This window comes from Ranitomeya variabilis, chromosome 3 (assembly GCF_051348905.1).
Source record: "Ranitomeya variabilis isolate aRanVar5 chromosome 3, aRanVar5.hap1, whole genome shotgun sequence".
Lineage (NCBI taxonomy): Eukaryota > Metazoa > Chordata > Amphibia > Anura > Dendrobatidae > Ranitomeya > Ranitomeya variabilis.
The window spans coordinates 113,586,395-113,604,913 of NC_135234.1; the positions used below are offsets into that span (position 1 = coordinate 113,586,395).

The following is an 18,519-nucleotide window of genomic DNA, read 5'->3' on the forward strand; positions in this document are numbered from 1 at the left end:
GTTAGTGATGAGGGAGTATACTCGTTACTCGAGATTTTCCAAGCATGCTCGGGTGATCTCCGAGTATTTGGATGTGCTCGGAAGATTTAATTTTTTTCGCAGCAGCTGCTTGATTTGCAGCTGCCAGACAGCCTGAATACATGTAGAGGTTCCCTAACAAACAGGCAATCCCCACATGTATTCAGGCTGTCCAGCAGCTGCAAATCAAGCAGCTGCGGCGACAGAAACTAAATCTCCGAGCACATCCAAATACTCAGATATCACCCAAGCATGCTCGGGAAGTCTCAAGTAACTAGTATACTAACTTATCACTAGTGTTTGTCTGTAAGTTAATTGGCTGCAGCGGTAGCCTCCCCCCACAGCCCTGTCTGTAGTAGGACACAAATATTGTTACCCATGGCACCTTAGCTAAGCTCCTCTTCCAACCATGTACCAGCTAAAAATGGAACACATAAATACATATACACTGCTCAAAAAAATAAAGGGAACACTAAAATTCCACATCCTAGCTATCTCTGAATGAAATATTCCAGTTGCAAATTTTTATTCATTGCATAGTGGAATGTGTTCAGAACAATAAAACATAATGATTATCAATGTAAATCACAATGAATATTCCATGGAGGTCTGGATTTGGAATGATACTCAAAATCAAAGTGAAAATTACAGGCTGATCCAACTTCAGTGGAAATGCCTCATGACAAGGAAAAGATGCTCAGTATTGTGTGTGGCCTCCACACATGTATGACATCCCTACTGTACAACGCCTGGGCATGCTCCTGATGAGGCGGCGGATGGTCTCTTGAGGGATCTCCTCCCAGACCTGGACTAAAGCATCTGCCAACTCCTGGACAGTCTGTGGTGCAACGTGACGTTGGTGGATGGAGCGAGGCATGATTTCCCAGATGTGCTCAATCCGATTCAGGTCTGGGGAACGGGCGGGCCAATCCATAGCTACAATGCCTTCATCTTGCAGGAACTGCTGACACACTCCAGCCACATGAGGTCTGGCATTGTCCTGCATTAGGAGGAACCCAGGGCCAACCGCACCAGCATATGGTCTCACAAGGGGTCTGAGGATCTCATCTCGGTACCTAATGGCAGTCAGGCTACCTCTGGCGAGCACATGGAGGGCTGTGCGGCCCTCCAAAGAATGCCACTCCACACCATACTGACCTACTGCCAAACCGATCATGCTGAAGGATGTTGCAGACAGCAGATTGCTCCCCACGGCACCTCAAGACTCTGTCACATCTGTCACATGTGCTCAGTGTGAACCTGCATTCACCTGTGAAGAGCCCAGGGCGCCAGTGGCGAATTTGCCAATCCTGGTGTTCTGTGGCAAATGACAAGCATCCTGCACGATGTTGGGTTGTGAGCACAACCCTAATCTGTGGACGTCGGGTGTTATGGACCTGGTGGTTAGGTGCACCTGGAATGACCTGATGGTTAAACTAGAAGACAGGACGAGCTCTGGGAAGTGGGAACTCTGCTGACCGCAAATCCTAATCCTATAACACACACACTAGAAATAGCTGTGGAGCGTACCTAAGTCTCCCTAGACGCCTCTTCACAGCCTAAGAGCTAACTACCCCTAAAGATAGGAAAATAAGCCTTACCTTGCCTCAGAGAAAATTCCCCAAAGGTAAAGGCAGCCCCCCACATATATTAACTGTGAGTTAAGAGGAAAGTCACAAACACAGGGATGAAACAGGTTTCAGCAAAGGAGGCCAGACTTACTAGATAGACTGAGGATAGGAAAGGGATCTAAGCGGTCAGCACAAAAAACTACAAAAAGCCACACAGAGTGTGCAAAAAGACCCCCGCACCGACTCACGGTGCGGAGGTGCCACTCTGCAACCCAGAGCTTCCAGCTAGCAAGGCAATATCATGTTAGCAAGCTGGACTAGAACTTAGCAAGTACTAAGAAATATATTCAGTACACAATGAACAACAAATGAACTAGCAGGGACTTAGCTTCTGCTGGAGTAGACAGGTCATCAGAAAGATCCGAGAGAGATCTGAACCAGTGCTAATACATTGACAGCTGGCATGGAGTAACGATCTGAGTGGAGTTAAATAGAGAAGCCAACCCAGCCGCAAACGAGGGCAGCTGAGGAAGCAACCTCAGAACCAGCAGTTCCACTCACAGCCACCAGAGGGAGTCCATGGACAGAACTCGCCGAAGTATCATTCATGACCACAGGAGGGAGTTCAAGAACGGAATTCACAACAGTCGGGCACTCAGACCATCCTCATGGAGTCGATTTCTTACCAATTGTGCAGACACATGCACATTTGTGGCCTTCTGTAGGTCATGTTGCAGGGCTCTGGCAGTGCTCCTCCTGTTCCTCCTTGCACAAAGGCGGAAGTAGCGGTCCAGCTGCTGGGTTGTTGCCCTCCTACGGCCCTTTGACGTCTCCTGGTGTACTGGCTTGTCTCATGGTAGTGCCTCCAGCCTCTGGACACTACGCTGACAGACTCAGCAAACCTTCTTGCCACAGCTCGCATTGATGTGCCATCCTGGATGAGCTGCACTACCTGAGCCACTCGTGTGGGTTGTAGAGTCCATTTCATGCTACCACGAGTGTAAAAGCACAACCAACATTCAAAAGTGACCAAAACATTAGCCAGAAAGCATTGGTACTGAGATGTGGTCTGTGGTCCCCACCTGCAGAACCGCTCCTTTATTGAGGGTGTCTTGATAATTGCCAATAATTTCCACCTGTTGTCTATTCCATTTGCACAACAGCATGTGAAATTGATTGTCAATCAGTGTTGCTTCCTAAGTGGACAGTTTGATTTCACAGAAGTTTGATTTACTTGGAGTTATATTTTGTTGTTTAAGTGTTCCCTTTATTTTTTTGAGCAGCGTATATACGGTACATATACAGTGGGTACAGAAAGTATTCAGACCCCTTTAAATTTTTCACTCTTCATTGCAGCCATTTGGTAAATTCAAAAAAGTTCATTTTTTTCTCATTAATGTACACTCTGCACCCTATCTTGACTGAAACCCCCCCCAGAAATGTAGAAATTTTTGCAAATTTATTAAAAAAGAAAAGCTGAAATATCACATGGTCATAAGTATTCAAACCCTTTGCTGAGATACTCATATTTAAGTCACATGCTGTCCTTTTCCTTGTGATTTTCCTTGAGATGGTTCTACTCCTTCATTGGAGTCCAGATGTGTTTAATTAAACTGATAGGACTTGATTTGGAAAGGCACACACCTGTCTATATAAGACCTCACAGCTCACAGTGCATGTCAGACCCCATGAGAATCATGAGGTTAAAGGAACTGGCCAAGGAGCTCAGAGACAGAATTGTGTCAAGGCACAGATCTGGCCAAGGTTACAACAGAATTTCGGCAGTACTCAAGGTTCCTAAGAGCACAGTGGCCTTCATAATCCTTAAATGGAAGAAGTTTGGAACCACCAGAAGTCTTCCTAGACCTGGCCGTCAAGCCAAACTGAGAAGTCGTGGGAGAAGAGCCTTAGTGGGAGAGGTAAAGAAGAACCCCAAGATCACTGTGGTTGAGCTCCAGAGATGAATTAGGGAGATGGGAGAAAGTACCACAAAGTCAACTATGACTGCATCCCTCCACCAGTTGGGCCTTTATGGCAGAGTGACCAGACGGAAGCCTCTCCTCAGTGCAAGACATATAAAAGCCCGCATAGAGTTTGCTAAAAACACTTGAAGGACTCCCAGGCTATGAGAAATAAGATACTCTGGTCTGATGAGATGAAGACAGACCTTTTTGGTGATAATTCTAAGTGGTATGTGTGGAGAAAAGGGGGCACTGCTTATCACCACCCAATACAATTCCAACAGTGAAGCATGGTGGTGGCAGCATCATGCTATGGGGGTGTTTTTCAGCTGCATGGACAAGAAGACTGGTTGTCATTGAAGGAAACATGAATGCGGCGAAGTACAGAGATATCCTTCATGAAAACCTCTTCCAGAGTGCTCTGAACCTCAGACTTGGCTGAAGGTTCACCTTCCAACAAAACAATGACCCTAAACACACAGCTAAAATAACAAAGGAGTGGCTTCAGAACAACTCTGTGACCATTCTTGACTGGCCCAGCCAGAGCCCTGACCTAAACCCAGTTGAGCATCTCTGGAGAGACCTGAAAATGGCTGACCACCAACGTTCACCATCCAACCTGATGAAACTGGAGAGGATCTGCAAGGAAAAATGGCAGAGGATCCCCAAATCCAGGTGTGAAAAACATGTTGCCTCATTCCCAAGAAAACTCATGGCTGTACTAGCTCAAAAGGGTGCATCTACTCAATGCTGAGCAAAGGGTCTGAATACTTATTACCATGTGATATTTCAGTTTTTCTTTTTTAATACATTTCCAAAAATTAGTGTTTTTTTTCAGTCAAGAGTGTACATTTATGAGAAAAAATAATGCACTTTTCTGAATTTAACAAATAGCTGCAATGAAACTAGTGAAAAATGTAAAGGGGTCTGAATACTTTCCGTACCCACTGCATATACTTGAGCAAGATTCTATTTTTTTTAAAGGGAAGAGTGAAGTGTTCCATTAAACAAAATGTTCATGTTCCGCATAGTATGAAATACTTACTCACGAACTCGCACAGTGTGAGAATGCTCCGCACATGATGGAGTGATGGAAATGGAAAGACCACGTCTCCCATCAGATGCAGGAAGAGACACCAGGGTCACCGTGTGGGGGGATCGAGAGACTGGAGAGTCAATTACTGGGGTCAAGGAAACCTGATAGTAGCAAGGTCCACTGTCAAGAGGAATAATTAAGTTACGTGTCTGACATTATCCATGAAATTACATCAATCAGTAGATTATTAAATTATTTATGAAAAAAGAACTAACCAGACCATTGGGTTTATGACATACAATACAAAAACGATAGCTGCGATCTGACTGGTCGTGTGCCTATGGCACATATGTATTGGTTTCCATAAGTTTTCCTAATCACCTGTTACATGAATGAAATCAATTTGTGATTTCTGGTTATGTAAGAGTGTCAGGGACAAGCATGCAATTGGTCCCATCCTAATAAAACAGGTGCGCTGTGTGCTGTAATGTGAATAATGTTTTGTATTAATGTTGTGATGATTCGTGTATTTTGATAACGATGACTCAAATGTGTTTTAATGATATTATGATGTTGTATTGCATGAAACATAGGGACAGTATAGGGAGTAGAATATAAGTTAAGCATTAGTTACAGATAGGATTGGGAAGTGGAAAGGAGGGCACACTAGCTCTGGAAGTTAAATAGGTTTAGTACAGAAACAGTTAACACTTCTTTGTTTAGTTAGTTGGGAAGAGATATAGATTGCATAAGAGTGATTGAGCAGTGGTTCAGGGGTAGAGGGCTGAAGATCACGTGAGCTATGAAATGGAGAGAGAGCAGCATGAGAACGGCCGCAACAAATGTCGGTGCTCCTTCCCGTAATGTCTGAGGCCAACGGCCTGAATTGGGTATGGAGAAGCCTGGCTTACTTTCATCCCCAAAGGGGAAAACAGACAAGGACTCATAAAAGGAAATTGGGTCAGGATTCTGGGAAGCTGCGGAGTTGGGCTGAACATCCCCAGGGCAGGAAGTATACAGACAGAGGGGTTACCAGTAAACCGTGGCTGTATTTGTACTTTACACTAATGACTTCAGGTCTTGCACTTTTTTCTTTTGATGGCTGCCAGCCAGTCTCTATGTATTTTGTGCGCAAAAAGTGTCTCACCACTTATGGTATTTATACTGTTAATGCACAATGACACACATTTTAGCACAATGCATTTGAACTTTATGACCTGTTTGTCATGCCAACTTGGTCTAGGGATTTTTGCAACTTGCTAGCCTGCTTTACCACCGTGGTCTCATCTTTCAGTCTACCATTGTCTGCTCCCTGTATAAATTTTCAATATGTATGATCATAATTTGTTGTGTAATAATAAACTTTTTAGTTTATTAAATTTTATTAATTAATTATATTATATTATTATAATTATATTATATTAATTAATTAATTAATTATATTACCGTAAGTTAATATTATATTATATAATATCTTTAGTATTTTTTGGTTCATTTCGTGCTTTTTCCTTTGTATGATTTTCATGATAAATCTAATGTAGATGCCATATACAAATCAAGCTGAAAGTGCATGGGGGCGTGTCTAGTGTCTACAGTTGGAAGCAGTGTCAGTGCAGTGACACACCCCCAGTGCTCTTCCAGGATGATTTACATATGACTTCTATCCTAGATTTCTCATAACTGGCACATCAGATTTCTACAAAAAAAAGGTATTATTTTCTGGGGTATTATTGCCTACACAGCACTACTACCACTATCACCTTATATAAAAATGTACGGACCTGTAAGAAACAATAACCATCTAGATTATTAGTATAGACTGTGCAGTCTATGTAATGAGTCTCCTAGGATGAAATAAGATGGATAGTTAGCCGCGCAGTATATGAATGACCATCAAACTGGGATCAATATCTTGGATGTGAATGTTTTCTTACCAGTATAACTTGGATCGCTCCACCAAGGCATATGTCTCACCATCTCCAATAAAAGAGGAGCAGCGAGAACATACAAAGCATTCTGGGTGATACTTGTGCTCTCCTGCTACCTATCAAAACAAAATACATCAGTGTCAAATCTTCAATAAAAAACATCAGTCTAAAATTTCTCCTGGAAACAGGCAATGGTTTATTACAGTGGTAGGGAATAATCCCCGACCCTCGCCCTTCTGCCATAAAAATCTTCTTTATTTTGCACACTTACTGCGGTGAGATAACCCACAGCACAGACAGCAGCCTACAATCGTTTCAAACAATTATTGGCAGTCTGTGCTATTATTTATCCCACTGGTGTTTCTCTATGAAATAAAGAGGATTTATGCATTAAAGGGAATCTGTCAACAGATTTTTGTTACCTCATCTGAGAGCAGCATGATGTAGGGAAAGAGACCCTGAATCCAACAATGTATCACTTAGATTTCTGGGTGCAGCTGTTCTGACACAATCAGAGCTTTTAGATTTAGAATGAAGCAGAGCTGAGAAAGCTAGCCCCGCCCAATCCAGGCTCTTTGTGTACAAAGTGCATAGACAGTGAGCTACCTATCACAGGAGGGGGTGTTACTGGACTTGTGTAGTCCAGCAATGTTAATCTCTTAGTGCTAAATCCTTCACAGTTAGTAAACAACAGCACGCACTTTGACAAGTGACACATTGCTGAATTCTGTGTTTAAGCCTCTATCTCCTGCTGTCTTCAGGCTACATAGCAAAAACCTGCTGACAGATTCCTTTAAAAGCAGAAGGGTGAGTGCCTTGGATTATTTTCTACTGCTGGACTTGAGTATTGCATCTCCTTTGCAGCCCTGAGCACCAATGCTGTGTATCCACCATTGCCGTAGAAAAGCTTTACACAGCCGTGTCCAGGGACAACCATGTCTACAAATATCTGAAGGGATGTCACAGTGTACAGGGATCATCATTATTCTCATTTGCACATGGAAACACGAGAAGCAATGGAATGAAACAAAGGGAGAGGATACAGATTAGATGACAGTGAGGGAGATCAATGAGTGAAATAGGCTGCCATGAGAGGTGGTGAGTTCTCCTTCAACGGAAGTCTTCAAACAGAGGCTGGACAGACATCTGTCTGGGATGGTTTAGTGAGTCCTGCATTGAGCAGGGGGTTAGACCAGATGACCAAGGAGGTCCCTTCCAACTCTAACATTCTAGGATTCTATGGAGTAGTGTTAACCCCTTGACTTTTTGCAGACAACAGTTTTGATCAGGATTTTTTTTCTTACCATGACTAACCCTTTGGTAATATGCTCAGAACAGCCCTGGCACATCCCACCAAAACGTGCCCAATAGTGCTTTTTACAAAACAGTCTTCCATCTTTTTCATAATAGCGGTGGGATAAGGATACGCCACAGTCACTGCACCTGAAAAAAATAAAACAAGAACTTGTCAGAATTTAGAGACACTGAAAAACTAGCGAAATCTAGCAAATGCTAAATGTACATTAATTTCTATTAGTTAAAGGGGTTTTGAACTTTCAGAAAAGTGGTCCCCAAACGATTCAAATCCAACCTTGAGTAAGATCTTTAAGGCCATGTTCCCATGTACAGAAAAGTGACATTTTTACTACTGCATTTTATTCTGCAGGTCCACACATCCAAATACGCATGAAGCAAACTGGGCTGATTATTCCGTTTTTGCTCTAATTTTTGTTGAGTTTTCCCCTTACTTGCAGATCTGATGCAGCTTCTTTATGCAGAAACACTGGGATTGTGGATGTAATGCAATTGTAAAGTCAAGTATACACCAAGCCATACAGACAGCTTGATGTTCTTACACTAGGTGGCGCCAAATGCATTAAATTGCCGCACAAAGGGCCGGGCTGGCAGCGCCTTTTAGAGCAGATGGCGAAATAATTAACATCACAGTCAAAATAACAGAAATGATGGATTTTAAAATTGCATATGTCTGACGGAATAAATTTGCTTTGTAGAAATGATCGGCACTGATCAGCAGGTTACAGATGTCCTTTTCTTTACACAACACAATTATGCATCATATGGTTGTGTGTGAGATTCAAAGAGTTTAAGGGATAGTCTCATATCACACATTTATGGCATATCACCAAATATATCCATAAATGCATTAGGGACCCTCCTCTATTGGGAGAACCAGGGTCACAGGACCCCTGTTTGACATTCTGGCGACTGCTTTTCCTATTCAATTCAACGGGACTTTGGTTCTGTGCACAATTAATCTAGCAGTGATTAGAAAATGCAACTTGTAGCTAAATCCTAAAAAACAATATAAGCTGGCACGCCCAGCTGGCAAGAACACATAAAAGTAATATATAACATTTTTGATTGGAAATTTTCATAAGCTTCCATTTAAAAAATAAAATTCATCATCTATTAGTAAAAGTAGCAGCGATTGTTTAATAATTGTTATCTTCATCTTATAAATGGCAATTTTTATATTGACAACTTAATTTGTTGCTTTTCTTGCAGTCACTTTTCCAGAAATGGCTAACGCAACAAAACAGAAAAGTGCCAAGTACAACAGCAAACCTTTGCATAAAGCATAACGGGGCGATAGATTCACACTCTGGGTTTTCTGTGCTGCGCAGACATAACATTTCATAAAATCATCCACTAAATTGGTACTGTAAGTAGGCAGCTGATTTTCCATGATGAGCGGCGCGACAGAAACGCCGCTTGTTTTCTGACATTTGTGGACGTCCCCTCTATTACCAGCCTGCTATAAGGCTATAATGAAATAGAACTACTTAGTTTGGAGTTTGCAGCCTGGGAGTGAAAAGCTAGAAAAACGACATTTTCTCATGAAGATCATGCCGACTCTAAAAATTAGCTGTCCTGTTCAAGACTGTGCATTTTAATCTAGGGGCCACATAGCACAGATCCAAACTGAGGGCTTCCCTCATGGGCCCCAGACTGGAGTAAATCAACCCATTGGGTTCATGGGTTCCAAATGGTGGTGACAGGACCTCTTCCAACCACTTAAGTGAGAAGATCTCTGTTCACCACAGCATGTAAGGGTTTATACTGGTGTTCCACTGGCATCAGTTATCAGCAGGCGCCTGCTGTGTAGAACAGCTGACACCCACCAGGTTTGTAGAGGGTTCAGTCCATGAGCTTCCTCCATACAAAGCCCCCAACTTCTGCCATACATATGGTGGATCTTGGGAGACTGGAGAGGGCAGACTGGATTCCCCCAGCTCACAGGCCTCACAGCAGACACTAGGCTTGGCCCCATTGGTGGTACCCCACTCACCCTGTTCTGAGTCCTACGAAATCAGCTGTTATGTTTTGATGTTGGATTTTATGGCACATATTCAAATGAGTAGCTGCCATGTAATACCTACATAGGGCAGCATGATGGCTCAGTGGTTAGCACTGCAGCATTGCAGCGCTGGTGTCCTCGGTTCGAATCCAACCAAGGACAACATCTGCAAGGGGGTTGTATGTTCCTCTGGTGTTTGCTCCGGGTTCTCCGGTTTCCTCCCACTCTCCAAAGACATACAGATAGGGAATCTAGATTGTGTGCCCCATTGGGGATAGCAATGATAATGTCTGTAAAGTGCTGTGGAATTAATGGCGCTATATAAGTGAGTAAATAAATAGGTCAGAAGAAGATCGGCATCATTACTGTGGTTAATAAAGGGGCCTATAAGTATACTGGATATGGTAGTCCTGAGACAAACCCTTCAACAACTAAAGTTACATCGATGTCTATGTGATAACTTGTATTCAAAGACTTTTTGCACTGCAATGTTCAGAGCATATCCCCCTATTGGGAGCACTTTGGGATGAAGATATGGGATTATTATATATATGATATATCTGATAACCAGTGAGCACAGCAACCGGCTATTTTACAGATGTCATTTAACCATTCTTTTCTTCACCATGATAACTTCGCTGAGCTTGGATGTTTCCTATGGAAAACCACAGAAAACACGTAGAAGTGTCACCGCACATTATAAGAATGACAGAATTAATTATGCTGCATTGACAAACCCAGCTCTGCTAAGGGAAAAATGTGCTGTAGTAAATAAAAGGAAAGTGCAGAACCGGTCTGGATTATGCCACCTTGTAATATAAACTCTAGTCCTTGAGGGCCACTTAAAGGCTCAACACAAAATGACAGATCATTATGCAAGAGCCCAGGTGTCTCATGGATGGTCAGAGGCAGGATTTTCTTTCACTCTGCTTTTACACAAAAGAAAAAGGGGGATCAGTTTACCCTAAAGTAAATACAACCGAGCCTTCAACTCTTTCCTTGATCTTACAGGCCCCCTGACTGAAATCTATATACCTTTTCCTTGAATGTTCCTAGTGTAAGTGCTACATTACAGCAGACATAAAAAGGACAGTAAAGCAGTCTGAGATGCATCTTCTGAGATCTTAGTATTATATAAGGAGAAACGATACCCCTTAGACCCCATGTCCAGAGCCTCTCACCTAGCCAAATCAGTTCTCATGCTTCGCACTGACGAGGGCCAACAGCCCGAAACACCGTGTCTGCGAATTGAGATACTGATTTGGCTTTTATCCTAAGTCATATTGCATGACTCGTTAAAGGGTTGATTGTGACTTGTAGGATCGCTACTTCCAATAGGTGGCGCTGTAGAGTTTAAGTCCTCTTTTTCTCAGAAGAGGCAATTTGCATATTATTCTCATGTCATTGGTAAAGGCCCTACAAGCAAATGTGAATGAAATTGTGACAAATATATACACTCACTGGCCACTTTATTAGGTACACCTGTCCAACTTCTTGTTAACACTTAATTTCTAATCAGCCAATCACATGGCGGCAACTCAGTGCATTTAGGCATGTAGACATGGTCAAGACAATCTCCTGCAGTTCAAACCGAGCATCAGTATGGGGAAGAAAGGTGATTTGAGTGCCTTTGAACGTGGCATGGTTGTTGGTGCCAGAAGGGCTGGTCTGAGTATTTCAGAAACTGCTGATCTACTGGGATTTTCACGCACAACCATCTCTAGGGTTTACAGAGAATGGTCCGAAAAAGAAAAAAAATCCAGTGACCGGCAGTTCTGTGGGCGGAAATGCCTTGTTGATGCCAGAGGTCAGAGGAGAATGGGCAGACTGGTTCGAGCTGATAGAAAGGCAACAGTGACTCAAATCGCCACCCGTTACAACCAAGGTAGGCCTAAGAGCATCTCTGAACGCACAGTGCGTCGAACTTTGAGGCAGATGGGCTACAGCAGCAGAAGACCACACCGGGTACCACTCCTTTCAGCTAAGAACAGGAAACTGAGGCTACAATTTGCACAAGCTCATCGAAATTGGACAGTAGAAGATTGGAAAAACGTTGCTTGGTCTGATGAGTCTCGATTTCTGCTGCGACATTCGGATGGTAGGGTCAGAATTTGGCGTAAACAACATGAAATCTTTGGGATGTGGTGGAATGGGAGATTCGCATCAGGGATGTGCAGCCGACAAATCTGCGGCAACTGTGTGATGCCATCATGTCAATATGGACCAAAATCTCTGAGGAATGCTTCCATCACCTTGTTGAATCTATGCCACGAAGAATTGAGGCAGTTCTGAAGGCAAAAGGGGGTCCAACCCGTTACTAGCATGGTGTACCTAATAAAGTGGCCAGTGAGTGTATATGTCATGTGGAAAATTTGTATACTGATTAAGTGAATATCGCCTGTGTAATAACCTGCAAACCTATATCTTCAGGCAATAACTGATTAAAGTTCCCCCACACTAATGAAAGCAAGGTGTCGGTATTTTATTTAACAAGCTTCGGCTTGTTGTGGAGCCATGGCGCCTTGATGGATGAACGCTCTGTAGGAAGATCAATCTTGTGCAAGCCTAAGTAGGTCCACCAGGATCTTCTCCGCTATTATCTTTATAGTATAAAGCCATTGGGTTGCTGGTCATCCTCTTCACCTTATTCTTTCTGTCCTCCTCCAGTGATTGCTCTCTTCAAATAATGTGTCCAAAGTAGACAAGTGGAAGCTTGGTGATCCTTGGTATTGATAACATCCTTCTCCATCCTTCTCCAGCACCACATTTCAAAGGAGTCAATTCTTCTTCTGTCTTGTTTTGTATTGTCCAAGTTGCGTATGTTATCACAGAAAAGACCAAACTATGTACAAGCGTTGTCTTCATCACCATGAAATATTTCATGATCTGATGACCTTGTCCAGTGACTTCATTGTTAATTGGCCCTATCTATTCTCCAATGAACTTCTATTGTCGTCACTGCATCTTGAGTGATCATCGATCAAGTAGATGGATGTCATTTACAACTTCCTGTTTGCTGCTGTCCATCTCAAATATGTCCCAGTCGTACCTGGCAGAAGTCAATATCTTTGTCTTCCTTGTGTTGAGTAGCTGTCCAATGTTCGAGCTTTCCATCTTGACACTCCATAATAAGTCCTTCATTCCATTTAAGCCTGAAGCTATCAATGTTGTGTCGATGTTGGTATAAAAGGCATAAAAAAGTAGCCTGATTTATAAAAGCGATTAAAGTAAAACGCTTTGAAAAGTTGCAAAATTTTTGCTACCCTATTGGTACCAGTTTGAAGCAGCTCCACCAAATTGGGCAGGGCTGGGAGGAGCCAGGGTGGTATACAGCGTAGCTATGCCACACCCATTAAATTAATGATAAGTGTCGGCGTTTCTAACAGCAGAACTGATACTCCATTTTCTGACTTGAGTAAGATTTCTGGCAAGGCACACACCACTGATAAGATGCATCATGCATTAATGAATCTGTTGCATCACTATTTGCTTAACCAACGTAGATGCCATGTCCCTACTGACCCAGACATCTAAGGAGCCCAGCAATGTGTACCAGCCATTCTCCTGTAGCTAATTTCACAGGTACAGTGGAAGAATGACATATATATTCTTCAAGAGTAAGAAGTATATTTTTGCGCATGATGGATGAATATGTCATAGACCATTAAAGGGTTAAAACCTTTTCAAAGACTAAAATACTAATTGCCAATACTTAGGATAAGCGGTCAATATATGAGAATAGGCCACCCACTCAAAGATCCTGGAAAACATCATTATTGATCTTTTAATAGCCAGTGTTGGACTTTCCTGCCAGACTACCGATCCAATCCAATGTGCCAAAGTTGGGTCCAAATGGTCTAGCACCAATTGAAGCTAAACAGGATCCTATAATGTGCCGTTAGCATCAATTTTCATTAGTTTAATTTAGTACAATTTATTATTTTAGTCTAAAAAAGAAGCACTCCAGTTTTTTTTTTATTCCCTAAACCTGGGTAAATGTTAGTGTAGTGTCACTGTATTAATACATGCCAGTTGCCTCATCATAGAGGACTAGAACTCTAGTGCCCCCTGTTGGAAGTAGCGATCCTGAAAGTCAATATCGACCCTCTAACGAGCCTTGCCACGTGACTTCAGATGAAAGTCTAACGAATATTAACTTTTAGGCTTCCTACTTCCAGTAGGTGGCACTAGAGTTCTAGTCATCTTCTTCTCAGAAGAGACAATTTGCATATTTCCCAGAGGAGCATTGCAAGGCTTAAAAGTCTCCTCACCTTGGCATGTCACTCTCCGCAAGGAGAACAGTTACCCCTTGAATGAATATAATCATTGATTGCTTTCTCTCCTGTATCCAGCACCGTTACGCTCCTCTATGGAGTGACATGATGGTGATTCCGGCTCTCTCCATGCTCCGTGTGTGAGCCTGACAGCCTGATGTGTCTTTTACAGTGTAAGCCACCTCTGGGTCACAAAGGGCGCAGTGTGACCTGGGGTGTCTGAATTGCCTTCACGTGACTCAGGAGAAGTCAGCAATCAGTGAGTATATTAGCTCACTGACATTACATGACACTAATGTTTGGGGTGTAAGAAGCTTTAACAGGTGGACTTCTTTAAATTTAACCAGGAAAAGGGAAAGGACCTGGCTCACTATGATAATAGCATTATTAGGGTGTAATTGAAAATAGACATGCACTATTTCCTATAGTGGTGCCCAAGACATACCAGCTGGCACCCTGTTAGCTGCCCCATGTTGCTCTGTATGGCAATGTGATACAACAAGTTATTCTGTACTGAAGAATAGTCTTCTAGACTAGACCAACGTTAGCCCAGTATGGGATGGAGTACGCGCAGCTTAGGTCTGTTAGATTCTACATGAACGGAAGGCATATGGAAGTATGGTAGATCCCTATAGGGGCCAATGGGTGATGAAGGTTGTATAGTATTGTGATACAGGACTAAGGGCCCGATTCAGCATTATGCCAGTCTTGCTGTAGTCAGATACTCCCGATTCATAAAGAGGTGCACGTTTCTTCATGAGTCTGGAGCGTCTGACAAGGGTCCTGCACCTCCATGCCCCACACCAGAAATCTCATTCTAGTCAGGTACTGGAGTAAGATTTCTGGAGTAGGGAATGCCAAAGCTTCGCAATGATTAGATTTGTTGCGTCCCGCCGCGACCCCATCCCGCTCCAGCTCTGCCCATTTCGTCAGAGCTTGGAGAAACTGATGTAAAAGCTTTGAAAAGTCGCAAAATTTAGTTCACAGTTGGGACTAAATTTTGTGACTTTTCAAAGCTTTTACACCAGAATTCTGACATGAAAGCTTTGATGAATCGGGCCTATACCTGGTGGTAAAATTGTCAAGGTGAAAATGTATTTTCTTATATACCTTTGTATTTTTATATAAATCTTTATACTCTTTTTGTACTGCTATACTTTTATACTGTGAAACAATAAGTTTTTCCTATCTGTTAGTTAATGCAAATGTAATTGTATTTAAAATGGCCGTTAGGGTTCAGTTTCGTTTCTGGTTTGTGTCTGGAGGGATGAATCATTTCTTTGGAAACGAAACTAAAGGAATGATAAGAAGAGGAGGAATTCACCAGGAGACGTTCGACGAATCAGAGAGATTGAGCACTAGATGTATGCTGCTTAAACCCCACCCATTGCATTCCCTTTTTAGTACTATGTATTGAAGAATAAAACACAGTTGCTGCTCGGCTCCTCACTGAGGTGAACGCAAGAGCATTAGCAAAGATTGAATCAGCTACGTGTCTGAATCATTTCTTTTTCCGGTACCAGATGTTCTGCGCTCACATTACAATTTGGAATGACTGGTGAATGAGGATTAATTGTCGTTATTACGGCCCCGACAATTTTGGCGCGACCAACGGGGGGCGTGGCCAGCGATCCGAGGCCCCCTGGACCCATGCCTGGATGTCTGTGGATGATACCCGTAGTGGCTGACCTCGAGGACTGATCACCCTCCGCACACGGTAAGTGGCGATCATGTACACTGTATATGTCACACTTGCTAGTGTCTCAGCCGTTATTGGTTTGTCTGTAGTCTCCTTGGGTCCGGGAGGTGAATGATCGAGTGGTGAGATCAAACGTGATCCTGTGCCACGCTCTGAACCAGCAACTGAGAGACGTCGCATCCTGTGCGACCTCTGTACACCACACCTCCTTTACCGGTCATTGTACTCCATTCAACCATCCTACCCGTGACTATTGTCTAGTAGTGAAGTGGAGTGAAAAATTGAGCTAGTTGTAGATTGTGGGGCAGCTTAGTGAAAGGGATAGGAGACGCAGCCTCTGTGATATTGTACTAACCGGTAATTAAGACGTCCCAAGTGGGGGACCACCAGAATTTTGAGTACAAATAGGTAATTAAGACGCCCCGTATGGAGCCACCAGAAATAGGTAATTAAGACGTCCCGGAACGGGACCACCAGAAACAGGTAATTAAGACGCTCCGTACGGGACCACCAGAATTTTTGTGGAGGGGTCTCATTAGGAGGCTGCCTCCCGACTGTTTGGGATATCGTGGCAGGATAGTCTGTTAATCATTGGTGTTCAGGTTAGGGACAGAAAATATTGAGCGAGAAGCTCCGTGTTTTTGGAATACCATTGTTGAAGATCGCTGCCAGTGGCCTACTGCAGGAGGCCATAGTATCCTGGGAGCCAAGCTGCGTATCTTAAAGTAGAAGTCCGTGCCCCACAAGTTAGATGAGGATGCCGTGGAAGTCAAGACAATGGTCACGGGAGGGCAAGAGACAGTCAAGAAGCTTATCTGCGAGTTGCGCGAGGCTTAAAGAACAAAGGATGAAAATAGGTTGATGGAGGGGAGGATCAGATAATGTAGAGCCCGTGTTTGGTTATAAAATGCCTGTGAACTGTGATCTTACAGATTGTAAAATGGCCGCCGTGCCACTGATGATGAAAATGTAGTCTCAGCCAGCGCCCTGTAATGGCGGCGGAAAGAGATCTCCAGAAGTGTAGGTGTGTCCTGTTTGTGTTGTGCAGAATCCAACCTGGGTGGAGACCTGCCTTGTGTGTGTGTACGGACCGTCTTTGGGGCTCCGCCCAGACCACGGAGGATTATAGGAAAGTTTTGTAGAAATTAGGTCTGAAAACTGCTGTAATTTGTGACTGTAGAAGATACGGAGCTTTGTATCAGTGCTGTGTACTGTAGTTAGTTCTCTCTTCTCCTTATCTACGCTACGTGCTAGAGACAGGGGGGGCAAAGAGCTGGGCTCAATATTCTCCCTTGTACGCTGAGGAATTCTGTGCTGTCTAGCAGGGAGGGGTCACACGCGTAGCTGCGCTAATTGCTTGTCTCTTTTCTCTGTGTAGAGGAATGCTGTGATCTCTTATCTCTGTGTCCTTGGAATGGAGAGAGCACATACTGTAACGGTGTTTTCTGTATTTTCTCTGGTAGATCTGTGTCTGGTTTAAAGCGACAACATTGTTTTGAAGTATGAAGAAATATTATAATCTGGAATTTGAAAGTGAGATATAGTGCCTGGTTTTATAAGGAGATTTGTATCAGTGTAATTGAAAGATTGGTAAAAGAGTTGAGTAAAGCAAGCAATTAAAAGTTTGGGATAGGGGGGGGTCTCCCTGCTGGATAATATGGTCCCTCCCCAGGAAATTAAGCCTCTACTCCCGACTGTAAACCCTGTGCCCCTTACACCAATATATATCCTGGATTGCCGAGAAGTTCTATGGGCGTCTTATGGTAGTGTTTAAAGATCTGGGATTCCCATTGTAACAAAAAGCCCATTCATACCTTTTTGTAGTAGACCCGATATTAAGATTTCCACTCCGGATGATGCATTGCAAATAGTAAAAGGTTTTCAAAAGAATTGAGTCCAGCTTCACATTCCAATACGCCTTTAACCCCGTATGGGAATTTTATTATCTCCCCAGCCCCGCCATGCAAATTCTCAGATCAAGAGCTTGTTTTAATTAGAGTAAATGACAGACCCAATAAATATACTCTTATAAAACCTATCCCTGTGGGACCTTTCCCTGAAGTTACTGCTCAGTTCGTAATCTTTTCTATATGTTCGGTAAATTTACTGGGGGCAGATTTATTATTACAGTTCTGCTCCAGAATATAATTCCAAGATGATGGTCAGATGGTCCTTGCGTTATATAACTCCTATGCAGACGAATATAAAGAGATGTGTATCCTACTTGCCCTTCCCACAGTTATGATGGTCCTGATAGACCCAGATTCTCCCCCAATAATGCCTGTAGAACCAGTAAAAGTGTTTCTCAAACCTGGTGCCCCTTTTTCTAAAGTCCATCAATACTCTTTGAAATATGATTAGGAGCAGTGTCTCAAGGGGCAAATATAAATGTTATTCGATAATGGTGCCCTGATACCCTGTGTTTCCCCATGTAACACACCCGAGCATTGCCGTACAGTATTGCAGACTGCCTTGCAGACAGAGCTCACCTGCAGGACATGCTACAGGTGTGCTGATTCAGCTTCATGGAGACAAACAGAGATCTGTTGCTTATTACAGCGGCCGCCTGGATACGGTGGCAAGAGGAAGCCCCTTCTGTATTTGGACTGTGTTGTCTGTCCAGCTGTTGCTACACAAGTCTTCAGAGATTGTTTTGGATTACCCACTGATGGTCCACACCCCACACGATGTATATGGTATCCTTAACCAGGTA

The 18,519-nt window shown here is 43.1% G+C and overlaps 1 protein-coding gene across 2 annotated transcripts in view; it reads right to left on the reverse strand.

Annotated features, from left to right (window-relative positions):
* Positions 1–18,519, reverse strand: part of LIMK1 (LIM domain kinase 1) — a 121,280-nt gene that overhangs the window by 36,813 nt on the left and 65,948 nt on the right. For both annotated transcript variants that reach the window (XM_077294534.1, XM_077294535.1), the window contains 3 exons: positions 7,819–7,957; positions 6,521–6,630; positions 4,596–4,766 (listed from right to left, as the gene is read on the reverse strand). In XM_077294534.1, coding sequence (XP_077150649.1) covers positions 4,596–4,766; positions 6,521–6,630; positions 7,819–7,957 — 420 coding nt within the window. The remainder of the gene's footprint in view (positions 1–4,595; positions 4,767–6,520; positions 6,631–7,818; positions 7,958–18,519) is intronic.